Source organism: Neofelis nebulosa, chromosome 12 (genome assembly GCF_028018385.1).
Source record: "Neofelis nebulosa isolate mNeoNeb1 chromosome 12, mNeoNeb1.pri, whole genome shotgun sequence".
NCBI lineage: Eukaryota > Metazoa > Chordata > Mammalia > Carnivora > Felidae > Neofelis > Neofelis nebulosa.
In genome coordinates this window covers 83,575,142-83,596,299 of record NC_080793.1, presented here as the reverse complement: position 1 = coordinate 83,596,299, position 21,158 = coordinate 83,575,142, and the positions used below count along the sequence as shown (strand labels likewise).

The following is a 21,158-nucleotide window of genomic DNA, read 5'->3' as shown; positions in this document are numbered from 1 at the left end:
GGTCCCCCACTGGTTTCCCATAGACAATGTCAAAAGTGGGCTGAGCAGCTTGTGGGTTCCTTCCTGGGAAGAGTTCAGATTGAGCTGACCGATTCGGCCTCAGGAGTCGTCAGACACTGAGCCTTTTAGTAAGCATTTTGGGTCAATTTGTTGCTTTTACGTGTTCCCAAATAAACGATTTACAGTGAATAGATGGGAGTTTTTCACGTCTTCTTTTTATTTTTTGTTTGCAGAGAAAATGACAGGGTGGTCATGGTTAATGGCACCCCCATGGAGGATGTGCTCCATTCATTTGCTGTTCAGCAGCTGAGAAAAAGTGGGAAGATTGCCGCCATTGTAAGCTCTGGGTTTGCTTTCAGCTTGTCTCAGTAGCATCTTGTTTTGTATGATCAGAAGAAAATTACCACTTGCTTTTAAACACTTGACAGAATTTAGGGGCTGCTACTTCTTGTTGCCCCTGCTTTGAAGGGTGATGTTACGGATGATGTAAATATGTAAGTAGTCTCTCCCTGCCTTTTCCTCATGCTGCTAACTTCCACTGACTCTGGTATCTGAGTGAGTTTGCCTTAGGAACCAGGCTGGACAATCCTAAGAGAATTCCCTAGATTGAGAACACTTGTAAAACAGTATTAATTTGGAAAATAAATTTCTGCTCAAAAACCCTTTTGTAAAGGCCCACACAAGATCTGTTATATCTTTTTTTAATTTTTTTTTTTTTTTTAGTGTTTTTATTTATTTTTGAAGGAGAGAGAGAGAGACAGAGCATGAGCGGGGGAGGAGCAGAGAGAGAGGGAGACACAGAATCGGAAGCAGGCTCCAGGCTCTGAGCTGTCAGCACAGAGCCCGATGCGGGGCTCGAACTCACGAGCCGTGAGATCATGACCTGAGCTGAAGTCGGACGCTTAACCGACTGAGCCACCCAGGCGCCCCTAGATCTGCTGTATCTTAATAAACTACAGTTTCTTAGGAGATACTGGCGGTCTGTAGCATTCATTCGTTTGCTCAGTCATTCATCAGCAAACGCTGGGTGAGCAGCAGCTATGAAGATGCCACCTGAGCCTGGAGCAGGGCTGTGCTTCAGGGAGTGCCTACTCGAGCCAGGCAAGTGGACACACGAAGCCAGAAGTGGAATATGGTGTGTTTAAGGACAGTGCTAGGGAGATGTACTGGCTATGTGGTATTTAACTTTTTTCCCAACTTCATATTATGAAATTTTTAAGTAAAAAGAAAAGTTCTAAGATTAGTGTAATGAACACTTCTATATCTTCTACAGTTTTGTTTTTTTTTTCTTAATGTTTATTCTGAGAGAGAGAGAGTGTGCATACGGATGTGAGCAGGGGAGGGACGGGGAGAATCCCAGTCGGGCTCTGCCTGTCACAGAGCTGCTCTCAGCGCAGAGCCAGGAGAGGGGCTGGATCTCACAAACCGTGAGATCATGACCTGAGTTGAAATCAAGAGTCAGACGCTTAACTGCTTAAACACTGAGCCACCCAGGCACCCCTCTTTTACAGTGTTAATATTCTGCCATCTTCAATTGAGTTTTTCTTTTTTAAAACGTTTATTTATTTATTTTGAGAGTGGGGGCACCCGCGTGTGAGTGGGGGAGGGGCAGAGAGACAGAATCCCAAGCAGGCTTCAGGCCCACAACCACAGGATCATGACCTGCGCTGAAATCAAGAATTGGACGCTTAACTGACTGAGTCACCCACGTGCTCCACTTGATTTTTCTTTCTCTCTCTCTTTTCCTTTTAAGTTTATTTTGAGAGAGAAAGCGCAAGTTGGGGAGGGACAAAGAGAAGGGGACACAGGACCTGAAGCAGGCTCTGTGTTGACACCGGACAGCCTGACCTGGGGTTCAAACTTCATGACTGAATTGAAGTCCAATGCTTAACTGACTGAGCCACCCAGGTGCCCCTCCACTTGATGTTTTTATGTATATAAACACGTATTTTCAGTAAACCATTTGAAGGAAAGCTGCAGATACGACAGTGTCAATCCTACTTACTTCAGCATGCATCTCCTAAATAAGGACATTGTTTTACATAACTATAACACTATGAGGAAATTAATGACTTTAAAGTATCATCTAATACCCAGTCCATATCCCAAGATGTTTTCAATAGACTTTTCTTCCCCATCCAGGATTCCAATCAGGGCTCAGGCATTGCATTTGGTCATTAATCTCTTCAATGCCTTTTAATCTAGAAGGCTCCTTCTTTCTCTCTGCCCTCTCACTATGCTGTCCCCTCCCGCTCCATTACTGACACTGACTTTTGAATGAATTAGGCAGTTGTATCCAGAATGTTTCAATTTCTGGATTTTCATTTTCATAACTTAGTGATTTAAAGTCCCTTGATGCTATTCAGAACACTGAGTAGAAGCAGATTTTAGAGGCCCTGTGTTCAGAGTTATACTCATGGTCTTATACTCAAGGCTTAGTGAGTTGGCGGGGACAGTTTTACTGAAAGGAGAAGCAGGGCTGGGCTCTTAAACCTGCATTTTCTGTAACTGTGCTTGTCCTGCATCCCCCCGGCGTTTGCTTGAATGACAGGTGGTCAAGAGGCCCCGGAAGGTCCAGCTGGCCCCACCCCAGGGCAGCCCGTCTGTCGGTGAGGATGACCGCGCTTTTGACGTGATGGACGAGTTCGACGGCAGAAGTGCCCGCAGCGGGTACAGCGAGAGGAGCCGGCGCAGCAGCCACGGTGCGCGCAGCCGCAGCTGGGAGGACAGTCCGGAGAGGGGGCGGCCCCACGAGAGGGCACGGAGTCCAGAGCGCGAGCGCAGTCGCGGCCGCAGCCTGGAGCGGGGTTTGGACCACGACGACTATGGGCGGGGCCGAGAGCGCAGTCGCGGCCGCAGCCTGGAGCGGGGTTTGGACCACGACGACTATGGGCGGGCCCGGGAGCGCAGCCGCGGCCGGAGCACAGACTGGGCCTACGACCGAGCTTACGACCGAGCCTACAGCCTGGAGGAGGAGTACGGCCGCAGGGCCCAGCCCGATGCCCGCTACGCGGCGTCCCGGAGCCGCAGCCGCGAGCACTTGCACTCCTGCAGCCCCAGCCCTGAGCTGAGGGGGCGGCCGGACTCGGACAGGCCCATCGGGGTTCTTCTGGTGAAAAGCAAAGCAAATGAAGGTAGGCATGCTTGCTGAAGAAGAGCACTATTAACAACAGCTAACTCTTACGTGGCACTTACTGTGTGCCAAGCACTGACCCAGATGCTTTGTGCCAGCTGGCTCATTTCTTCCTGGTAACCACCGCATGTGGGAGTTGCTTATATCTGCGTTATGTAGACAAGGAGACTGAGGCACAGAAAAGTTCATTAACTTGCACAAAGCTGTGTCAGCAATGGCCAGGCTGCAGAAATGTGGCTTTAAACTCCTAGGCCAGGGGTTCTCAAAGCAGCCTATGCACCACCTGGACACTCGCAGTAAATGCAGATTCTCAGGCCCCAGCCCCGCGGAGTTGAAACACGGAGAGAGACCACAGAGTCTGTGTGTTAACAAGCTCTCCTGGTGAGCCTGGTGCAGCTTGAGTGGTGAAACCATGAGAGTAAATCAGACTCTAGCTGATCTTGAGCGTTTGCTCTGTGCCAGGCCTGCGCTGAATAAATAACTCTTAATCTTCACCAGAGCCCTGTGTGGTAGGTAGGAGGCTTCACTCCTGTTGCCCAGTGGGGAGCATCGTGGTGCAGAGAAGTTTTGGTGTGCCCACAGATGAGGAGGGCCCTGGTCCAGCCTGCCTGTCCCACAATGCATTCCTTGGAGCACTTGCACATGGTTCAGCTCATCCAAAATTCACTAAAGCCCCACGTGGCAGTTAGAAGCCAGCAGTCCCTTAGTTAGGTGAGGATTGGAAACTTCAAGAAGGGAAGCGACTTGCCCACATCTTGAAGCCAGGAAGTGGTGAGCCAGAACACAAATTGCATCTCCTGGAAGTAGACAGATGATCAGAAACAAGTAGGTGGATGAACAAGGCTTTAGAGCCAGTGCGGAGATGTTCCCTGCATTGGTTCTTGGTTCTGACTTTTTAAATTTTTTTTTTTTTAATGTTTTATTTATTTTTGAGACAGAGAGAGACAGAGCATGAATGAGGGAGGGTCAGAGAGAGGGAGACACAGAATCTGAAACAGGCTCCAGGCTCTGAGCCATCAGCACAGAGCCCGACGCGGGGCTTGAACTCACGGACCGCGAGATCGTGACCTGAGCGAAGTCGGCCGCCCAACCGACTGAGCCACCCAGGCGCCCCGGTTCTGACTTTTTAAATTACTTTTCATATATCTTTTATCTCTGTTTGTTCTTTACTTCTCCTTCCAAGAGGAAGAACAATGAAGAGCACCCAAGAATGCAAAGTTAACTTCTTGCCCTTTAGGTTGGGAGCTGGCATTTCACATAGCCTGTCTGATGAGAGGGTTTGTTTTGTTTTTATTTCTAGCGGAGCACAAAGTTGAGTCTAGAACTAGGCGCCCATTGAAATACCTAAAGAATAACACAAGGATGTGAGTAACGTGCTATGCAGAGTCCAGTCCCAGAAAACAGAGGAGGGAGTCGAGACTTTCCTATCTCTAAGGAATGCGCATCTTAGGAGGTTTAAGGATTCTACAGAATCTTTACAACCATTGATAATGATATATTAATTTATCAACCTACAAGAATTATAGAGTAAAAACCATCCTGCTCCCAGATTAGAAGATGGACTGGAGAAATTTTGAGAAAGATGACCTGGCATGAGACCTCCCTCAGAGAGGCCTGATACACCTTCTATAGGACTGGTACTCCAGGTTCTTGAGTTACCCAAGGTAGTGCCTTTCAGACTTTTCCTTCTCTTTCTCTTCTTTGCCTCTTTCCCTTTCCTTTCCCTCCTCCTTCCCTTCCACTGCAGAAAGAACCACATCTTGCAAACAATCACGGATGCATCTTCATATCAAAAAACTTGAACAAACCTTTCATGGAACAGTACTTATTCTGTGTGATGCATTCTGAGAGGTTCCATTACATTTTAAAATACTGTTCATAACTTACCACATTGATTTCAAGACTCACTAATGAATCTTGAAAAGATCTTGTCTGTAAGAGACGCCTAAGTCATGCCTGGTCTTAGTAATACTATCAAGGATAGAAGGGGCTATGTCCCTTTGTTGAGATAGCATCTTATTCCTCCTAGGCCATTTTGTTACTTAAACTTGGAATTCATTGGGGGGGAAAGTTCCAATTTTTAAAAGATAATTTTGCTGTTTGTTAGGATTACACAATAATTTGTCTATCACTGGCAAGAGTTGCATAAAAACTAATCTTCAAAGAAATCTAACAGTAGGAAAGACCTATATTTGACTAATAAAAATATCCATTTGAATTGCCCCGTTACATTTCCTGGGCACCAGATAGCTTTGCTGGTATGTGTCTTAGAAGCTGGTCAACTCATTTTTTTCTCCATTTAAGAGATGCCCATAATACACCAATAACAACCTATTTGCAACTGTACAGTAAGACTGCAGTTTTTAGGAGGATAGAAGAATTGACACATGAGAAAGAAGTCATCACTCAAGCTGTCATAGCCTTCTGTGCTGGGCTGTGAGGCTGTTTAACCAACAAGGAACTGTCATCCATGAAAGAAGATGCTGTCTTACCCTTATTCTTTCTCATCACCTTCCTAAAGGGGTGGAGATGGACCTCAACTTTTTCAATTGTTGTCGTAAGATCTGATGCTAACTCACTGTAAAGCACTTAAAATTTATTTTAGGGGACAAACTGGTAGTTGCCAGAGGGGAAGTGGGGGGCGGGGGATGGGTGAGATAGGTGAAGGAGATCACTTACCATGTTGGGCACTGAGTAATGTATAAAATTACTGAATCATTATATTGTACACCTGAAACTAATAGAATACTGTATGTTAATTATACTTGAAAAAAACTTATCTTTAAATCTACTTCATAACTTTTTTAAATGGTAGGAAGTTACTTTGTTTTGAAATTGTAAGATTTTGAGTCCAGAACAATAATAATAAATTTGAAGGTGCCTCTTTTTAAAACCTGCTGGGTTGTGGTTCCTAAAACAGCAAAAATTTATCCTTAAATTAGGTATTTTCATAAGTCTAATAAGTAAAATCAGAAGAGTCTGAATAGTATTTAAAATACTTTTCACTGTGCATATTTAGTAAATACAGTGTTTTTTCTTTTCAGAGCAATCCAAAGTTCACAAACCCCCTGAGTACACAGGTTTTACTTCAATACTTTATTGCTTGGGTTGGCTTACTGACCTGTTTTCTTCACACACTGAAATTTCTTCACTGCCAAACCCACACAGCTAAGTCATTACACATGAAGGGTATACCACTTTCCTTTCTGTAGGCAACTGCACGGTCAGCAGAACCTTTTTTTTTTTTTTTTAATTTTTTTTTTCAACGTTTTTTATTTATTTTTGGGACAGAGAGAGACAGAGCATGAACGGGGGAGGGGCAGAGAGAGAGGGAGACACAGAATCGGAAACAGGCTCCAGGCTCCGAGCCATCAGCCCAAAGCCTGACGCGGGGCTCGAACTCACAGACCGCGAGATCGTGACCTGGCTGAAGTCGGACGCTTAACCGACTGCGCCACCCAGGCGCCCCCAGAACATCTTTATTGAGATGTACTGAGTTGGTTTCTTTGGGCCCCATTTTGAAAAGTGTTAATTTTAGAGCAGATACTCATATAGCCTTCACCTAGTTTTTCCATTTGTCAACATTTTGCCACATTTGTTTTCTTTCCCCTTCTTTTCTCCCCTTTCTTCCTTCTCTCTTCCTCTTCCACACCTCTTCTATCTCTCAGTGGTTTTTTGGAACCACTTGAAAGTAAACTGCAAGGGTGACCCCCTTTAGCCCTAAATATTTCAGCAGGTACCTCCTGGGCATAAGAACATTCTCCCATATAACCAAAATGCCATTGTGGGTTCTTTAGAAAATTAACATTAATATCCCTTTTAATACATTGTAGTGTGGTTCATTCTGAAGTTGCTCTAAAATAACGTATCCCCTCTCCCACCTCTGTCCCATACTGGATCCAGGACCTAGTGAAGGTTCATGCGTTGCATTTGGCTTTTATGTCTCTTTCAATCTAGAACAGTCCTTCTGCCTCTTTTGTTTTTTATGTCAATGACTTTTTTGATGAGTCCAGGCTGGTTGTCTGACAGAATGTCCTATGTGCAAAATTAATTTTTCATAAATATTTAAAAATTGACCTAAGAACCAGACTAAGTGTTCTGAACAAGTTGATGAAATATGTGTATATTTATGTGTTTGTCTTCTAGAGTATGGTCTCCGGCTTGGGAGTCAGATTTTCATAAAGGAAATGACCAGAACTGGTCTGGCAAATAAAGATGGCAACCTGCATGAAGGAGATATAATTCTCAAGGTGGGTGATACAGGGTAGAGAACAACTGAATTCATGTTTGTCTTTCTAGTCCAAATTTCCTATTTGAATGCTGATAGAGTGAAACTTTGATGAGATGGGCGTCAATAATAAGACAAAAGCTGGGAAGGGCAGTGGGGTGAGATTTTTATCACAAAAACCAGACATGGAGATTTGTAATAGTGTCATGTTAGTTTTTTAAAAAAATTTCATTGAATACTTTCTTATTCCCTGTTTATTTAAAGTTTAAGCTCCTATTCCCTAAACTAAGGAAAGATGAGAGGGAGAGTTGGTAGTACATGAATGTTGAATGTTTAATAGTTTCTGTAAACCTCTCCAGTCAGGAAACATGTTCCAGTAGTAAACCAAACCATCGTCTTGAGCTTGGAAGTTAAATAAATTAGCAGAGTAATTTAAGTATACCACAGCTCTCTCATGCCTGTCTTTGAGATCCAGGCATGCAGGGTTATATTTAATTTAAAGGATAATCCATTTTTATTCAGTCATCCTAAAACTCATGTTGTTTTAGGATAGCTTTGAATAGCTGAGCAAAGACTTTACACTTTATAAGGGCAAAATACAAACTTTCTATTTTGCTGTGAACAGCTGCATCACATGTAACATGACCATTATTCATAAACACAGATAAATGGAACTGTAACTGAGAACATGTCTTTAACGGATGCTCGAAAACTGATAGAAAAGTCAAGAGGAAAGCTCCAGCTAGTGGTGTTGAGAGACAGCAGGCAAACACTCATCAACATCCCGTCGTTAAATGACAGCGACTCAGAAATAGAAGGTAAAGAGGGGGAAGCCTGTGAGCTTGGCTGGAAACAAGGAAGGCTGTTGCTTTTCCATTCTCACTGTAGCATAGCCATCCAGCTGGAAGTTAAATTTACAACAAAAGCTTCTGTTTTAAACTTTAATTCGGATAAGTGGTGGTTATTTTCTTACTAAAGTGTCTGCTGATACTAGTTTTCCAATATGAAATTCAGGTGGACTTATGAACTCCCCAGTGGAATCTGTTTTAGGCCACTGAAAAAAAACTTGTTCGTAAAAAATATATGTGTGAGTGGCTCAAAGACCTAACCACATCCATTTGTAAATTGTTCAGTCTTGTACTTTCTTGCATATTTTTAAAAAGCGGATATTAATATTTCAAATAAAGGGAAGGTTATATGGAAGATAGCTAAACAGAATGGCTGAATATTGTGGTATTCATCAATTAGCAATCTGTGTCATCTCTTCTTAGGAAGCAATACTCACTTCTTAAATCTGAATTACACATGGGGTCACATTGTAACGATGCAAAAACTTACCAATAAAAATAAGTAGGTATGATACTGACTAACCATCTAGTACTGCCTTTGTGCAGAAGAACTTGGAAAATATTAAGTACTCAAGTTTGAAGACAGACATGTTGATTTTTTTTTTAAGTTTATTCATTTTTGAGAGAGAGACAGAGAGAGAGAGAGAGAGTGGGAGAGAGGCAGAGAAAGAAAGGAACACAGAAGCCGAAGCAGGCTCCAGCCTCCCAGCTGTCAGCACAGAGCCTGATGCACGGCTCAAACTCACAAACTGTGAGATCATGACCTGGGCTGAAGTTGGATGGTTAACCAACTGAGCCACCCAGGTGCCCCAGCCATGCTGATTTTTAAGAGAATTACTTTATGAAACTGTACGACTTAGGTTAACTTCCATCATATCAAAAGTCTAATCATTTGGTTACTGCTATCAGTGCAGTGCAGGAAAACAGAGCAGGAGAAATAATCCCAGTATGCTAAGAGCTTATAGGTTATTTACTTGCTATTTCAAGTGTGATCCTTAGCCCATTGGCTGCATGAGCCTCTGGGAGCTTGCTGGAATCACAGAATCACAGGCCTGATTGTGTGCTAGAATAGCTAGTCTAACAAGATCCCAGGTGATTCATATGCACATTTAAGTTTGAGAAGCACTGCTCTGTGTGGTTAAAAATGAGTGGATACATGTATGATCCAGTAATTGAATTCTGACTCCTCAGTAGCAGCTTTGATGGAAGGTGTAATGAAAGAGGAACATAAAATTCTGAATTTGGCTTCCTCTTTATTAATTAATGTCTTTCCCTTCAAAGGCTCAGATTTGCTTCAAGGGAAGACTGCTAGACTAACAGCACATTTACTCCTGCCTCTTTTCCATTTCTCATATTGGCTTACCCAGAGAATAATATCACTTCTGGTACAGTCTTCAATATCTTAATAAGAAGTCTTTTCTTATTTTTGAAACCAGATATCTCAGAAATAGAGTCAAACCGATCATTTTCTCCAGAGGAGAGACGGCAGCAGTATTCCGATTATGATTATCATTCCTCAAATGAAAAGCTGAAGGAAAGGCCAAAGTAAGATGATGTATACTTTCCCTCACGCGCTACACCATGAACGTACACACAAACATTTTACAGATCTGTTGCATTATGAGACATTAACATGATGTGTGCTTAAGTTCAAGAGAGGACATGCAGAACAGATGGTCCAGGATGGGCGCCACACCCACTCCCTTTAAGTCCATGGGGGACGCTGCAGCTGCACTTGGCACAGAGAACAGCAAGGAACCCAAATACCAAGAGGAACCGCCAGGTGAGGCTCCTTGTAAACAGCTGTGTTCAGAAGTATGTGCTTGGTCATTCCAGAGGGTGGCCAGAAGGAGAGAGAAGTTATTAAGAAATCATTCAGATATGTGGAAGAGGCACTCCAGTCTCTCTTAATATTAAAAAAACTTACAAGAATAATAGTCCTTACCATATGCCAACAGATTGGTCACATTTTTTAAATATTTGACTATATTTATGGTCTTTGTGTTTCCCATCTCTGATCCCAACCTGAACTGCTCTGCTCTTAACATTTCTGACACCAGGGGCGCCTGGGTGGGTCAGCTGGTTGGGTGTCCAATGTAGGCTCAGGTCATGATCTCGCAGTTCATGAGTTTGAGCCCCATATTGAGCCTGCTGCTGTCAGCTTGAGCCTGGAACCTGCTTCAGATTCTGTTTCCCCCTCTCTCTCTCTGCCCTTCCCCCATTATCTCTCTCTCTCTCTCTCTCTCTCTCTCTCTCTCTCTCAAAAATAAATAAACATTAACATTTCTGACACCAAACATGTGGGTTTCTTCCCCTACTCAACTACCAATTCTCGAATTCTCCAGACACCAACTGATCATCCTACAATTCACTGGCTACCCAGAGTTACGTGCCGACCCCACAGGTTAAGCATTCATTCCCATAAGATACTTTCGCTGCAGACACCACTGCAATCCCCAGGTGCCCCCTATACTTCTGACCAAATCAGCTCTGAACCGAGGGTTCCCATAACCTCTTCCTCACTCTGGTTTGATCATTTGCTAGACTGGCTTACAGAACTCAGGGAAGCACTTTACTTCCTATTACCGGTTTTTATATGACAGAGGAACAGCCAAATAGAAGCAAGGTATAGGGTGAGGGGCACAGAGCTGCCAGGTGCTCTCCAGGCGTACCACCCTTCCCAGTATCTCAGTGTGTTCACTGACCCTAAAGCACTCCAAACTCCATAGTTTATTGATTTTACGGAGGCTCTGTCATGTGTGTGATCAGTTATTAACTCAGTCTCTAACCCCTGTCCCCTCCCAGATGGTGGGGAGGTAGGCTGAAAGTTCTAAGCTTCTAATCATGGGTTGCTCTGTCTGGTGACCAGCCCCCATCTTGAGGCTATCAAGGAGTTATCTCTTTAGAGACAGAGATAGAGGAAATTCCAAGGGATGTAGGACTTATGTCAGGAACTGAAGGCAAAGAGGAAAGAGAGAAGATTGTCTTGGCACCCATATCACTCCGGAAATTACAGGGATTTTAGAAGCTCTGTATTAGGAACTGGGGGCAGAGACTAAATGTATATATATGTGTGTGTGTGTATACATATATATATATATATATGTATACACACATTTAGTCTCATATATATATATATATATATATATATATATGCTTTATTTCCTTTATTTTTATTTTGAGAGAGACAGAGAGAGCATGAGCAGGGGAGGGGCAGAGAGGGAGAGAGAGGATCCCAAGCTCTCAGGGCTCATGACTCAGGGCTCGAACTCATGAAATTGTGAGGTCTTGATCTGAGTTGAAATCAAGAGCTGGACACTCAACTGACCGAGCCACCCACGTGCCCCCCAAATATATATATTTCCAATCCCGTCACAGTTAAATTTTGTCTTATTTGATTAACTGAAGTCCTTTTGTTTCCCACTTCTGATCTCAACCCCATCCTCCAGCCCTGCCCATTGCCCTAAAAGTATCATTGTGATTTTACATAGTAAATATTTATTGATGGTAAGGGCAGATTTATGTGGTTTTTAAGGTATATAAAATGTTCTTTCGCATGTGATTGTGCACCTGGGATTTTGGAAGTTTCTTACCTCACTTATTTTGAGAAACTATTCGTACCTGCTAATGCCTCCAAATTAAATTTCACCTTAAAGACTTATTTTTGTTGTCTGATGTGATGATTTATATGTAGCATAAGGTACCGATTTGGATTTTTGTGGATTTTGTGATCTTTATAGAGACAAACTCACTCTCGTTCTTTTGTTAATGATAGATGGTTTTTAATCCACAGCTCCTCAACCAAAAGCAGCCCCAAGAACCTTTCTCCGTCCTAGTCCTGAAGATGAAGCAATATATGGGTATATCTTTCAGCCTCTCTCTTCCTTTCTCCTTCCACACACCTCAGTGTCCTTAACTGAAGTACAGAAGAATGGTGTTTTTTAACTGCAGATGGCAGTTTTGCATATAATGGGCCACCTTTAACCAACCTCTATTGTTAGTGTTTATGAGAAAGAGAAATAACTTGTAGGAAAAGAAAAATGTGGAATTTGGCAAACTTTGTAATGTTAACTTTGCTTGTCTACTTATCTGGCTGCTTTTCCAGAATGCGATTCTGAGTATTTGAGTTTGCCAAATTGGTAACTCTCAAATAGGTGAAATGTTGCTTAACTACAGGACCTTTTTAGGGTTGTAGTATCCTGACGATCCTAGCGTGTGGAGGGAGGATAGAAATGACACAGTGCTCTGCTCTGGATAATGAGAACCCGTGTAGTTCAGTGGTGGTAGAGAGGGGCAGCTCCTGGAGTAAGATCCGACCTTGCTGGACCCAGGTTGTGTCTCCATTTGGCAAGAATCCTGTGGTGGCAGCAAGCTTTCCTTTGGAAGAATCCTAAAGTGGGAGTCAGATGGCCTAGCCCTGCCTTTTGTTTGCTTTCTAATCTTGAATGAGTTTATGTAAACACCTGTATTTCTACTTATTAACCAGTTAAGTGGGCCTGCTGATGTTCATCTCACAGTCCCAAAAAAGATAAAGTGATAAAAACGAGAGATTTTTAATATGTAAATCTCTCCATAAATAGAAGAAATTCAGTCTTTCACTAATGTTGTTCTCCTTCACAAAGAAAAATCTCCCATCTTTCTTTTCTAAAACTGAACCGATTGCAGTCCCAATACCAAAATGGTGAGGTTTCAGAAGGGAGACAGCGTGGGCCTCCGGTTGGCTGGTGGCAATGACGTTGGGATATTTGTGGCTGGCATTCAAGAGGGGACCTCTGCAGAGCAAGAAGGCCTTCAAGAAGGGGACCAGATTCTGAAGGTAGGAAAAGCCCAGCCCCGTTTCTAGACGTTACTGGGGAAGAGCTGATTATAAGGGAAGTGTCTAGCTCGTGAAAACGGACCAGTAGCAGGTTTGTTCGTGCTAAACATAAGTTCTGTTTCCCTGAATGGGCCCTGTCTTCTCAGTCCTGGAACCCAAAACTCATGCCCATGCCTGTGGGAATTTATAGTGTTTAAGACCCTTGCTAAGATTTTTATTAGTAAGCGTAACAAAAAGATTGAGATTCTAACTTAAGGCCTAGGAGGAAGACCTCTCAAAAGATCTTGCTAATGTTTGTTTTTTTTATTGATTCCCTGCCTGGTTGTCACTCTTAAGGCAGTGTGCTGAACTTGAACAAGGGTGGGTGTTGGCTTAGATCATCAGCCTGAATCCACTCCCAGCCTCTTCATGAACCGTGACCTTGGTTCAACCCTGACACTCAGGTTTCAGTATCTGTTAAATGGGGATGAGAATACCTGCCTTGCAGGGGCCCTGGAAGATTGGAATGGATAACACTCACAAGGCATTTAGCAGAGTTCCTGGCACAGAGCAGGAAGGTCAATGTCTGTTCTTCTCCCCACTGGAAAATAACAAGTTGCTGCCACTCAGGATGTTGTTTACATCTAAAATTGACCAGGAATGGGAATTTCTGGTTAATCAAATATTGGTCCTTTTAAAGTGACTATATATATGTTTATATAATCTACTACTTTTAGAAAACAATAAACTCAGCTTTGACATTTCATGAGATGCATATAATGTATTTTCCATTGGCTTCTGAATAAAGAATGTCAAATACCTCGTGACTCTGAAAATACAGGGAACTGTCTTCACTGGAATTTCTGCTTCTGTAAACTTGCATTTCTTATGAGTTTATTAGGGGGTCTGGTAAAAGTATCTAGGTTCAAAGGAGAGAGGAGAAAAAAAGTTGCAGAATTCCCAAGGAAGCAGGCAACAGAGCCCCAAAACAGGTGGCCCTCTTCCTTGGCTCTTGGCCTCACTGCGGTAGTTCAGATTTCATTTCTGGAGCAGATGAAGGGCAAAGCTTGATCATGAGCTTTGCTGAAGCTTTCCAGTGATATTCTAAACCTTCCTTGGCTCTGGTCAGGATCCTAGAAGACCAAGTGTACCTGAGTGAACCTGGTGGTACCATGTAATCCTAGGAAATACCACTTACCAAGTGTTATCGATAAGAATCCCATCAGAGTGCCAGCTCATACCAGTTTACTTTTGGGCTGATACCAAAGGAGAGAAAGCATTATTTCCTAACTAATGTGGGGCTATAGAAGTCAGGGATTTGGAAGCCTTTGCTTATGAAGGTTCAAGAATAAAATATTTTTGTATCCTTGGGTAAAAAAGATTTTGTGAATTTCCATGAAAACATAGTGAATTCACCCCAAGGCCTAATAAGCCTCTCTGTAAGTTGTTAAAGACAGGAGAGTCATTTCCATGTGTAAAAGTCATGGTATGTAATGTTTATACTGAAGAAAGTGTCTTATTTTTTGTTATCACCCTAGTAAAAGACAAGAAGAAAACTATGGGAACCAGCTTTTTTTTTTTGGGCAGTAATCCCATCTGAAGGTCAGATAATAGATGGTCCTCGTTCTTGGGCGCGAATAAATTTTCTGTTAAGGAGCTCTCAGCTCTACAAAAGGGTAAAAAAGACTTGAGCTCGCCTACTGGGGCAGAGAAGCCGCTATATAATCAAAAGCTGTAGCTGATACAGAATCCTTTTCAGGCTCACAGCAGACACGGCTAGTCCCCGTAGACTACTAAATAGATTAATGAAAGGGGATATTTCTTGGAGAGGACTGTACAACCTAACCTTCCAGTATCACAGTGCTGTCCTGGCCTTTTTAACTGTAATTTGTTCCAGCATTCATGGCCAAATTGAATATGTGGGGAACTCTGTACGTATACTAAACACTTTTCTTCTGCTGAGGGTTTTTTAAGTGGAGCTCTTCCCTTTGTAAAGATGGCAGCCTGACATGTGGAATGAACACAGCAGCGTACTGTGGCAGGATATCTGCCTTATCCGTTAACAGAAGTATATGTTTTCATGTTTGGCGTAACTCTTTGCTTATTATTTATGTGGTATGGTTCTTATTTCTCTTGCAGAAACTTTTATGGGATGGAAGAGAGAAAGAAACTCCTCTAAGTTTTTAAATGTAGCTACCATGTGTGATTTAATTTTGACCAGTGTAGTTTGTAGCTCGATGGAAGGTCAGTCTCACATGGCCATAGGATGGACAGATGGATCCTCAAGGTCTTCCCTCAAGCCCTATGGCCTTATCTCATTTAAATAAAATAAAGATGGGGTGCCTGGGTGGCTCAGTCGGTTAAGCATCTGACTTCGGCTCCGGTCATGATCTCGCGGTCTGTGAATTTGAGCCCCGTGTCAGGCTCTGTGCTGACAGATCAGAGCCTGGAGCCTGCTTCAGATTCTGTCTCCCTCTCTCTCTGCCCCTCCTCCACTTGCGTGCGTGCTCTCTCTCTCTCTCAAAAAATAAACATTAAAAAAATTTTTTTAAATAAAAATAAAGGCATATAGAGTGCATACAAAAACATGTCGCCATATACAGACACAGGTGTAGATATGAAAATGGCACAAGAAAGGATTAGATTCTAAAATCTGATGATCCCTAATTAGGGGATAGAGAGATGGAATGACAGATACCCTAAATGATAAATACTGTTTCAAAGGAAAAGTTAATGGGATTGCTTTAGCAAGTTACTTTATTTCAAAAGCACCAAGTGTCAACCTAATGCCTGTTTTCACTTAATCATAAATTCCAATCTTAATTTAGGCTCAATGATTTTTTTTCAGTGATAAAGTAATAAAGACTTCCATAGTCCTCAATGACTGAAAAAAATTTTTCATAGGAATTCTGTATCTTCTTTTTACTTCTATATTGTTAAAATATTAGGTACTTAAAAAAATTTTTTTTTAATGTTTTACTTAGAGTCATAGTGGAAGAGGGGCAGAGAGAGAGGGAGACTGAGGATCTGAAGTGGTCTCTGTGCTGACAGTAGAAAGACCCTGATGTGGGGCTTGAACTTAAGAGCTGTGAGATTAAGACCTGAGCCAAAGTCCCATGCTTAATTGACTGAGCCACCTAGGTGCCCCTAAAATAATTTTTATATTTGCTTATTTTTGACTATTCTGTTTTAAAATGGTTTTAAAGGTACTGAACAAAGATTCCAAAATGTCTTTTTCTTTGTGCCACATTTCAGTTTTACTTGCTTTGTAACTTACCTTTCAAAAGCTAATTACTGTGTCCCCTCTTTGGTCGATGGGGGATAAATCCTTGCCAGAAGCTTAAATATATAAGTCTATCTATTAGGCTAATGGTCTGCCATTTAAGGCTAATGCTCTTCAGTTTCATAAACACATATTAAAAACCTTTTAGGTGACAGAACTTACAGGAGAAAGGTGGAATTGCATTTTTATTTTCAGGCTTTTATTTGAATCAATTTAAAGTGTTAATGCCTTAAGTTGGGCCAGCATGCTTGTTTTGCCATTAAACTCTACCACTCCCTATAGCATTACAGTTATGTTTCATAATTGTATATTACCTCCCTGACCATCTCTATGGGAGACTCAAAGAAGAGACAGACACACAAACATAATAAGAAGGCTTAATCTGATCCAGTGACAAATCCTTGATGGAATGGCCTATTTCTAAGGGACGATTGGCAGTGTGGGGAGGCAGGAGGGTATGGTGACTCACACAGCCTAGGCCCATAGGAGGTATTGGGAGGGTTTCTGTTGGGACACTAAGGACTTTTTTATATCTGGGATTTGCTTTGGGCAGGCCCTGATGAAAACAAAGAGACAAAAACTTAGGTGACATCTTTTTAAAAACCTCTTCTTCTTCTTGTTTTTTGTTTTGGTTTGGTTTGGTTTGGTTTTTTGTTTTTTTTGTTTTTTTTTTTTTTTCGGTTTGTTTTTCTGTTTGCCTTATCAGGTGAACACACAGGATTTCAGAGGGCTGGTTCGGGAAGATGCCGTTCTCTACCTGCTAGAAATCCCCAAAGGTGAAATGGTGACCATTTTAGCTCAGAGCCGAGCTGATGGTGAGCATGTTTGGTCATTAGTTTAATGCGGGGAGTGGGTGAAGGGAGGAAGGATGAGAGAGGTATCTTGGGACTAGAATAGGTAAGTCTGGGTATTAAAAACTGAAGTATATCTTCACACTCAATTTCTGAGTCATAGGTATGTGAAGAAAATTTGGGTACCATTTAATGTCCTACAGAAATGTCTTCTGTGCACCAACTGAAATCATTTTACCAGTTGTGTCAATTTGGAATAAAATTGCTTTTCTGAATAGTGATCTGTCCTTAAGTACTGCCTGGAGTTTATGGAGTTTCCATATGCAAGATACAAAGGGCCCCATCTGTGGATCAACTCCCACATTAATGCTTATCTGACAAGTTGCTATACCCTTATCTTGACAATGCAAGTCTGACAACTTGCTATACCCTTTCAGACTTCATTGTTCTCATCTGTAAAATGGGGGTTGATAGCATCTTCCCTGTCTGCTTCAGGGGTTGACTGGCAAGTATATTAGGGCTCTCTAAAGCAATAGAATCAATAGGATATATATGTGTGTGTGTGTGTGTGTGTGTGTGTGTGTGTGTGTGTGTGTATAGATGTTTATTATAAGGAATGGGCTCACATGATTACGGAGGTTGGCCAAGTCCCAAAATCTGCAGGGTGAGCTGGCAAGTTGGAGATCCATGAGAGCCAATGATTTGGTTCCATTCCAAGTACAGAGGCCTGAGAACTGGGAGAGCTAATGGTGTAGTTACAGTCTGAAGGTTAGCAAGCTCACAACCCAGGAAGACCTGATGCTTCCATCTGAGTCTGAAAGCAGGAAAAAAGCCGATGTCCCAAAAGCTGATGTCCTAGTTCTAAAGTAGGAAGAGTTTGTTTTTTCTTACTCAGTGAAGAGTTCCCCTGTTTTAGTCAAGCCGTCAACTGACTGGCTGAGGCCCACCACATGAGGAAGTGCAATCTGCTTTACTCAGTCTATTAATTTAAATGTTAATGTCCATTCCAAAACACCCTTAGTTACACACACAATAATGTTTAACCAAACATCTGGGCACCCTGTGGCCCAGTCAGGTTGACACAAAATTAACCATTATGGTGACTCATGGAGTTAGCTTTCTGTCCTTGTTTGAGCCCTGATTCCCATAGGGTTTGTTCACTGAGTTTACTAAATGAAGAGAAGTAAAAAGGGTGATCAGGGATAGGAGAAGCTGGTAACTGTGAAGCAGAATGCAACATACAACAATGCTTTTGTTTTTCAGTGTATAGAGACATACTAGCTTGTGGCAGAGGGGATTCGTTTTTTATAAGAAGCCACTTTGAATGTGAGAAGGAAACTCCACAGAGCCTGGCTTTCACCAGGGGGGAGGTCTTCCGAGTGGTAGATACGCTGTACGATGGCAAGCTGGGCCACTGGCTGGCCGTGAGGATCGGAAATGAGTTGGAGAAAGGCTTAATCCCCAACAAAAGCAGGTATCAGAGATCATACACTCTCATACACCTCTCCTAAGTCTTCCACAAATCAATACAGTCCCTTCCCTGCTCAAAAAGGAAGCACCTGTAACTTCATCATTTGTCATTGTGTCCTCTCCCATCACCTATTCCACCTATTCTTATTTATGAGGTGTGGCCCGGGACCATGAGATACCCACTAAATGGTCTGCTGTACTTAGTTAGCATCATGTGGTTGGCTGTTGCACCTGGCTGGTGTTTCAACGGTTTCCCGGGGAGTGCCTGCTACCTTGTGTAGCCTACAAGCAGACTACCAAGTGGCTGTAGCAAACCAACACGCCTCTCAGAGACAGGTTGCCCTTGTCCGCTGTCGGGCCCGCATCCTTGGACGGGGCTGATCTATCCCAGTTAACACTTGTTGGTTGGCTGACTGGGGAAAATAGTAAAGATGATTATACTTTGGCAGGGATTTTAGTTATGTTTATTGTATTCCATCCTACCAGAATGAGCCAAGTTTATTGTGTTCTGAGCTATTTCTGGTAGGTTTTCTGTGCACCCAACCGTCCTCTGCTTCCACTGTGTGGAGAATGTCCCCACGTTTCCCATTCTGTGAAACCTCTTCGGTGTCAAGCTGCATCTTCTCTATTCCAAGTTCATAAGCAGTATTGACTAGACTTGGTTAATTTTAATTTCATTTGTGCATTTTCTGGCTTTTGAGATTTACTTCCTGTGGTTTTTTTCTCTCAGAGCTGAACAGATGGCCAGTGTTCAGAATGCCCAGAGAGACAATGCTGGGGACAGAGCAGATTTCTGGAGAATGCGTGGTCAGAGATCTGGCGTGAAGAAAAACTTAAGGAAGAGTCGGGAAGATCTAACAGCCGTTGTGTCAGTTAGCACCAAGTTCCCAGCCTATGAGAGGGTTTTGCTGCGAGAAGGTGAGGAAGCTAAGTGGGGCCTAAGGAAATGATCTGACTGGGCTCTGAGCCTGTTTTTCTTCATTTTCATACTGTAACAGTCAGGTTCAAACTTACCATACCACTTAGACCAATGCCAGGTTATAGTGTTGGAATCACACTCAAACATGAAATAAAATTTCCAAAAAAGTGAGCTGTGCCAACTCTTACATGGAGGTGTATTTCCACATCTTATGTTATTTAATTTTTTTAATTTTTGGGGGGGTGGAGGGGCAGAGAGAGAGAGGGAGAGAGAATCCCAAGCAGGCTCCAGGCTTAGTGAACAGCCTGATGCAGGGTTTGATCTCATGACCCTGAGATCATGACCTGAACCGAAACCAAGAGTCGAAAGCTTAACCCACTGAGCCACTTGGGCGCCCCTTCAGTTATTTCTTCTGATACTACCATTCAAAAGTTTTTATATATTGCCTATAGTAAAGGTTTTTTTTTAAGTGTTTATTCATTTTTTGAGAGAGAGAGGGAGAGCGTGAGTGGGGGAGGGGGGAGAGAGGGAGACACAGAACCTGAAGCAGGCTCTAGGCTCCGAGTTGTGAGCAGAGAGCTTGAGGCGAGGCTTGAACCCATGAACCATGAGATCGTGACTTGAACTGAAGTCAGATGCTTAACTGACTGAGCCACCCAGGTGCCCCAGTAAACTTTATCTTTGACACTAGGGAGGGGAGTAAAGGCATATTCTTCAGGAAAGAACAGGGCTGAAGTGAGGGAGGGAGGGAGGGAGGGAGAGCACACCATTTCTTTTTTTAATCGTGTTCATCACTAGCCTATAAAATACTTTGGCTTCTTATCTTAATAGCTGAGGAAATGTGTTTCCATGGCCTTTCTTGTCTCATTTCAGCTGGTTTCAAGAGACCTGTGGTCTTATTTGGTCCTATAGCAGATATAGCACTGGAAAAGTTGGCAAATGAGTTACCTGACCTGTTTCAAACTGCTAGTAAGTCTGTTGGTGATCTTTTCCTCCCCAAATTTTCAGTTTGAGAAATATCTAATATAAAGGAAAAATGGAAAAAAAGGAGAATACCCACATACCCTTCACATGCAGTCACTGTCACTAGTCAGAAAGTTTGCTATATATCACCCCTACCACAGACACAGATACACACTCTTAAAATTTTCTTTTGAGCCATTTGAAAAGTTTAAGTTGTAGACGTTGTAACATTTTTTTAGCCACATGAGCCTCCTCAGAACAAGAGCATTCTTCTATACAGTGACACTGCCAAGAAATTTAACACTGATAAAACCATCCTGTTTAGTATATATTATTTTTATGTCTACAAAGACAGAAGTAGCCTCCTCTTTCTACTTTATTTTCTAACATTGATATCTTGCAGAGTCCAAGCCCCTTGTCTCACCTGTGGGACTATCTGCTTCCTCATGATTAGATTTCAATTTAAGAGGTGGTGTGAGTGCTTCTTGTCTCTCCTTAGGGTGGCACCTTATGTCAGACTGATGGAGTCTCTGATTTTGATTTCTAAAAAAGTTGATTAGCCCCTTGTTTTTGCTTTTGCAGAAACGGAACCAAAAGATGCAGGATCCGAGAAATCCAGTGGGGTGGTGCGGTTAAATACTGTGAGGCAAATCATTGAACAGGTGAGGAAATTCATCTGAAGGCCATGTTGTCGGAAGGAATTAGCTCATGGTTTGCTGGAGTCTTTT

General features: G+C 42.6%; 1 protein-coding gene across 8 annotated transcripts in view; it reads left to right on the top strand.

The window, feature by feature from the left end:
- The window catches only part of TJP2 (tight junction protein 2), a 131,910-nt gene that overhangs the window by 95,266 nt on the left and 15,486 nt on the right, over positions 1-21,158 (top strand). For all 8 annotated transcript variants that reach the window (XM_058695758.1, XM_058695756.1, XM_058695752.1 and 5 more), the window contains 13 exons: positions 234-336; positions 2,552-3,134; positions 7,280-7,383; positions 8,026-8,179; positions 9,646-9,754; positions 9,859-9,992; positions 12,003-12,069; positions 12,875-13,025; positions 16,994-17,102; positions 18,342-18,552; positions 19,279-19,466; positions 20,341-20,436; positions 21,013-21,092. In XM_058695758.1, the coding sequence (XP_058551741.1) occupies positions 234-336; positions 2,552-3,134; positions 7,280-7,383; positions 8,026-8,179; positions 9,646-9,754; positions 9,859-9,992; positions 12,003-12,069; positions 12,875-13,025; positions 16,994-17,102; positions 18,342-18,552; positions 19,279-19,466; positions 20,341-20,436; positions 21,013-21,092 (2,089 nt within the window). The remainder of the gene's footprint in view (positions 1-233; positions 337-2,551; positions 3,135-7,279; positions 7,384-8,025; positions 8,180-9,645; positions 9,755-9,858; positions 9,993-12,002; positions 12,070-12,874; positions 13,026-16,993; positions 17,103-18,341; positions 18,553-19,278; positions 19,467-20,340; positions 20,437-21,012; positions 21,093-21,158) is intronic.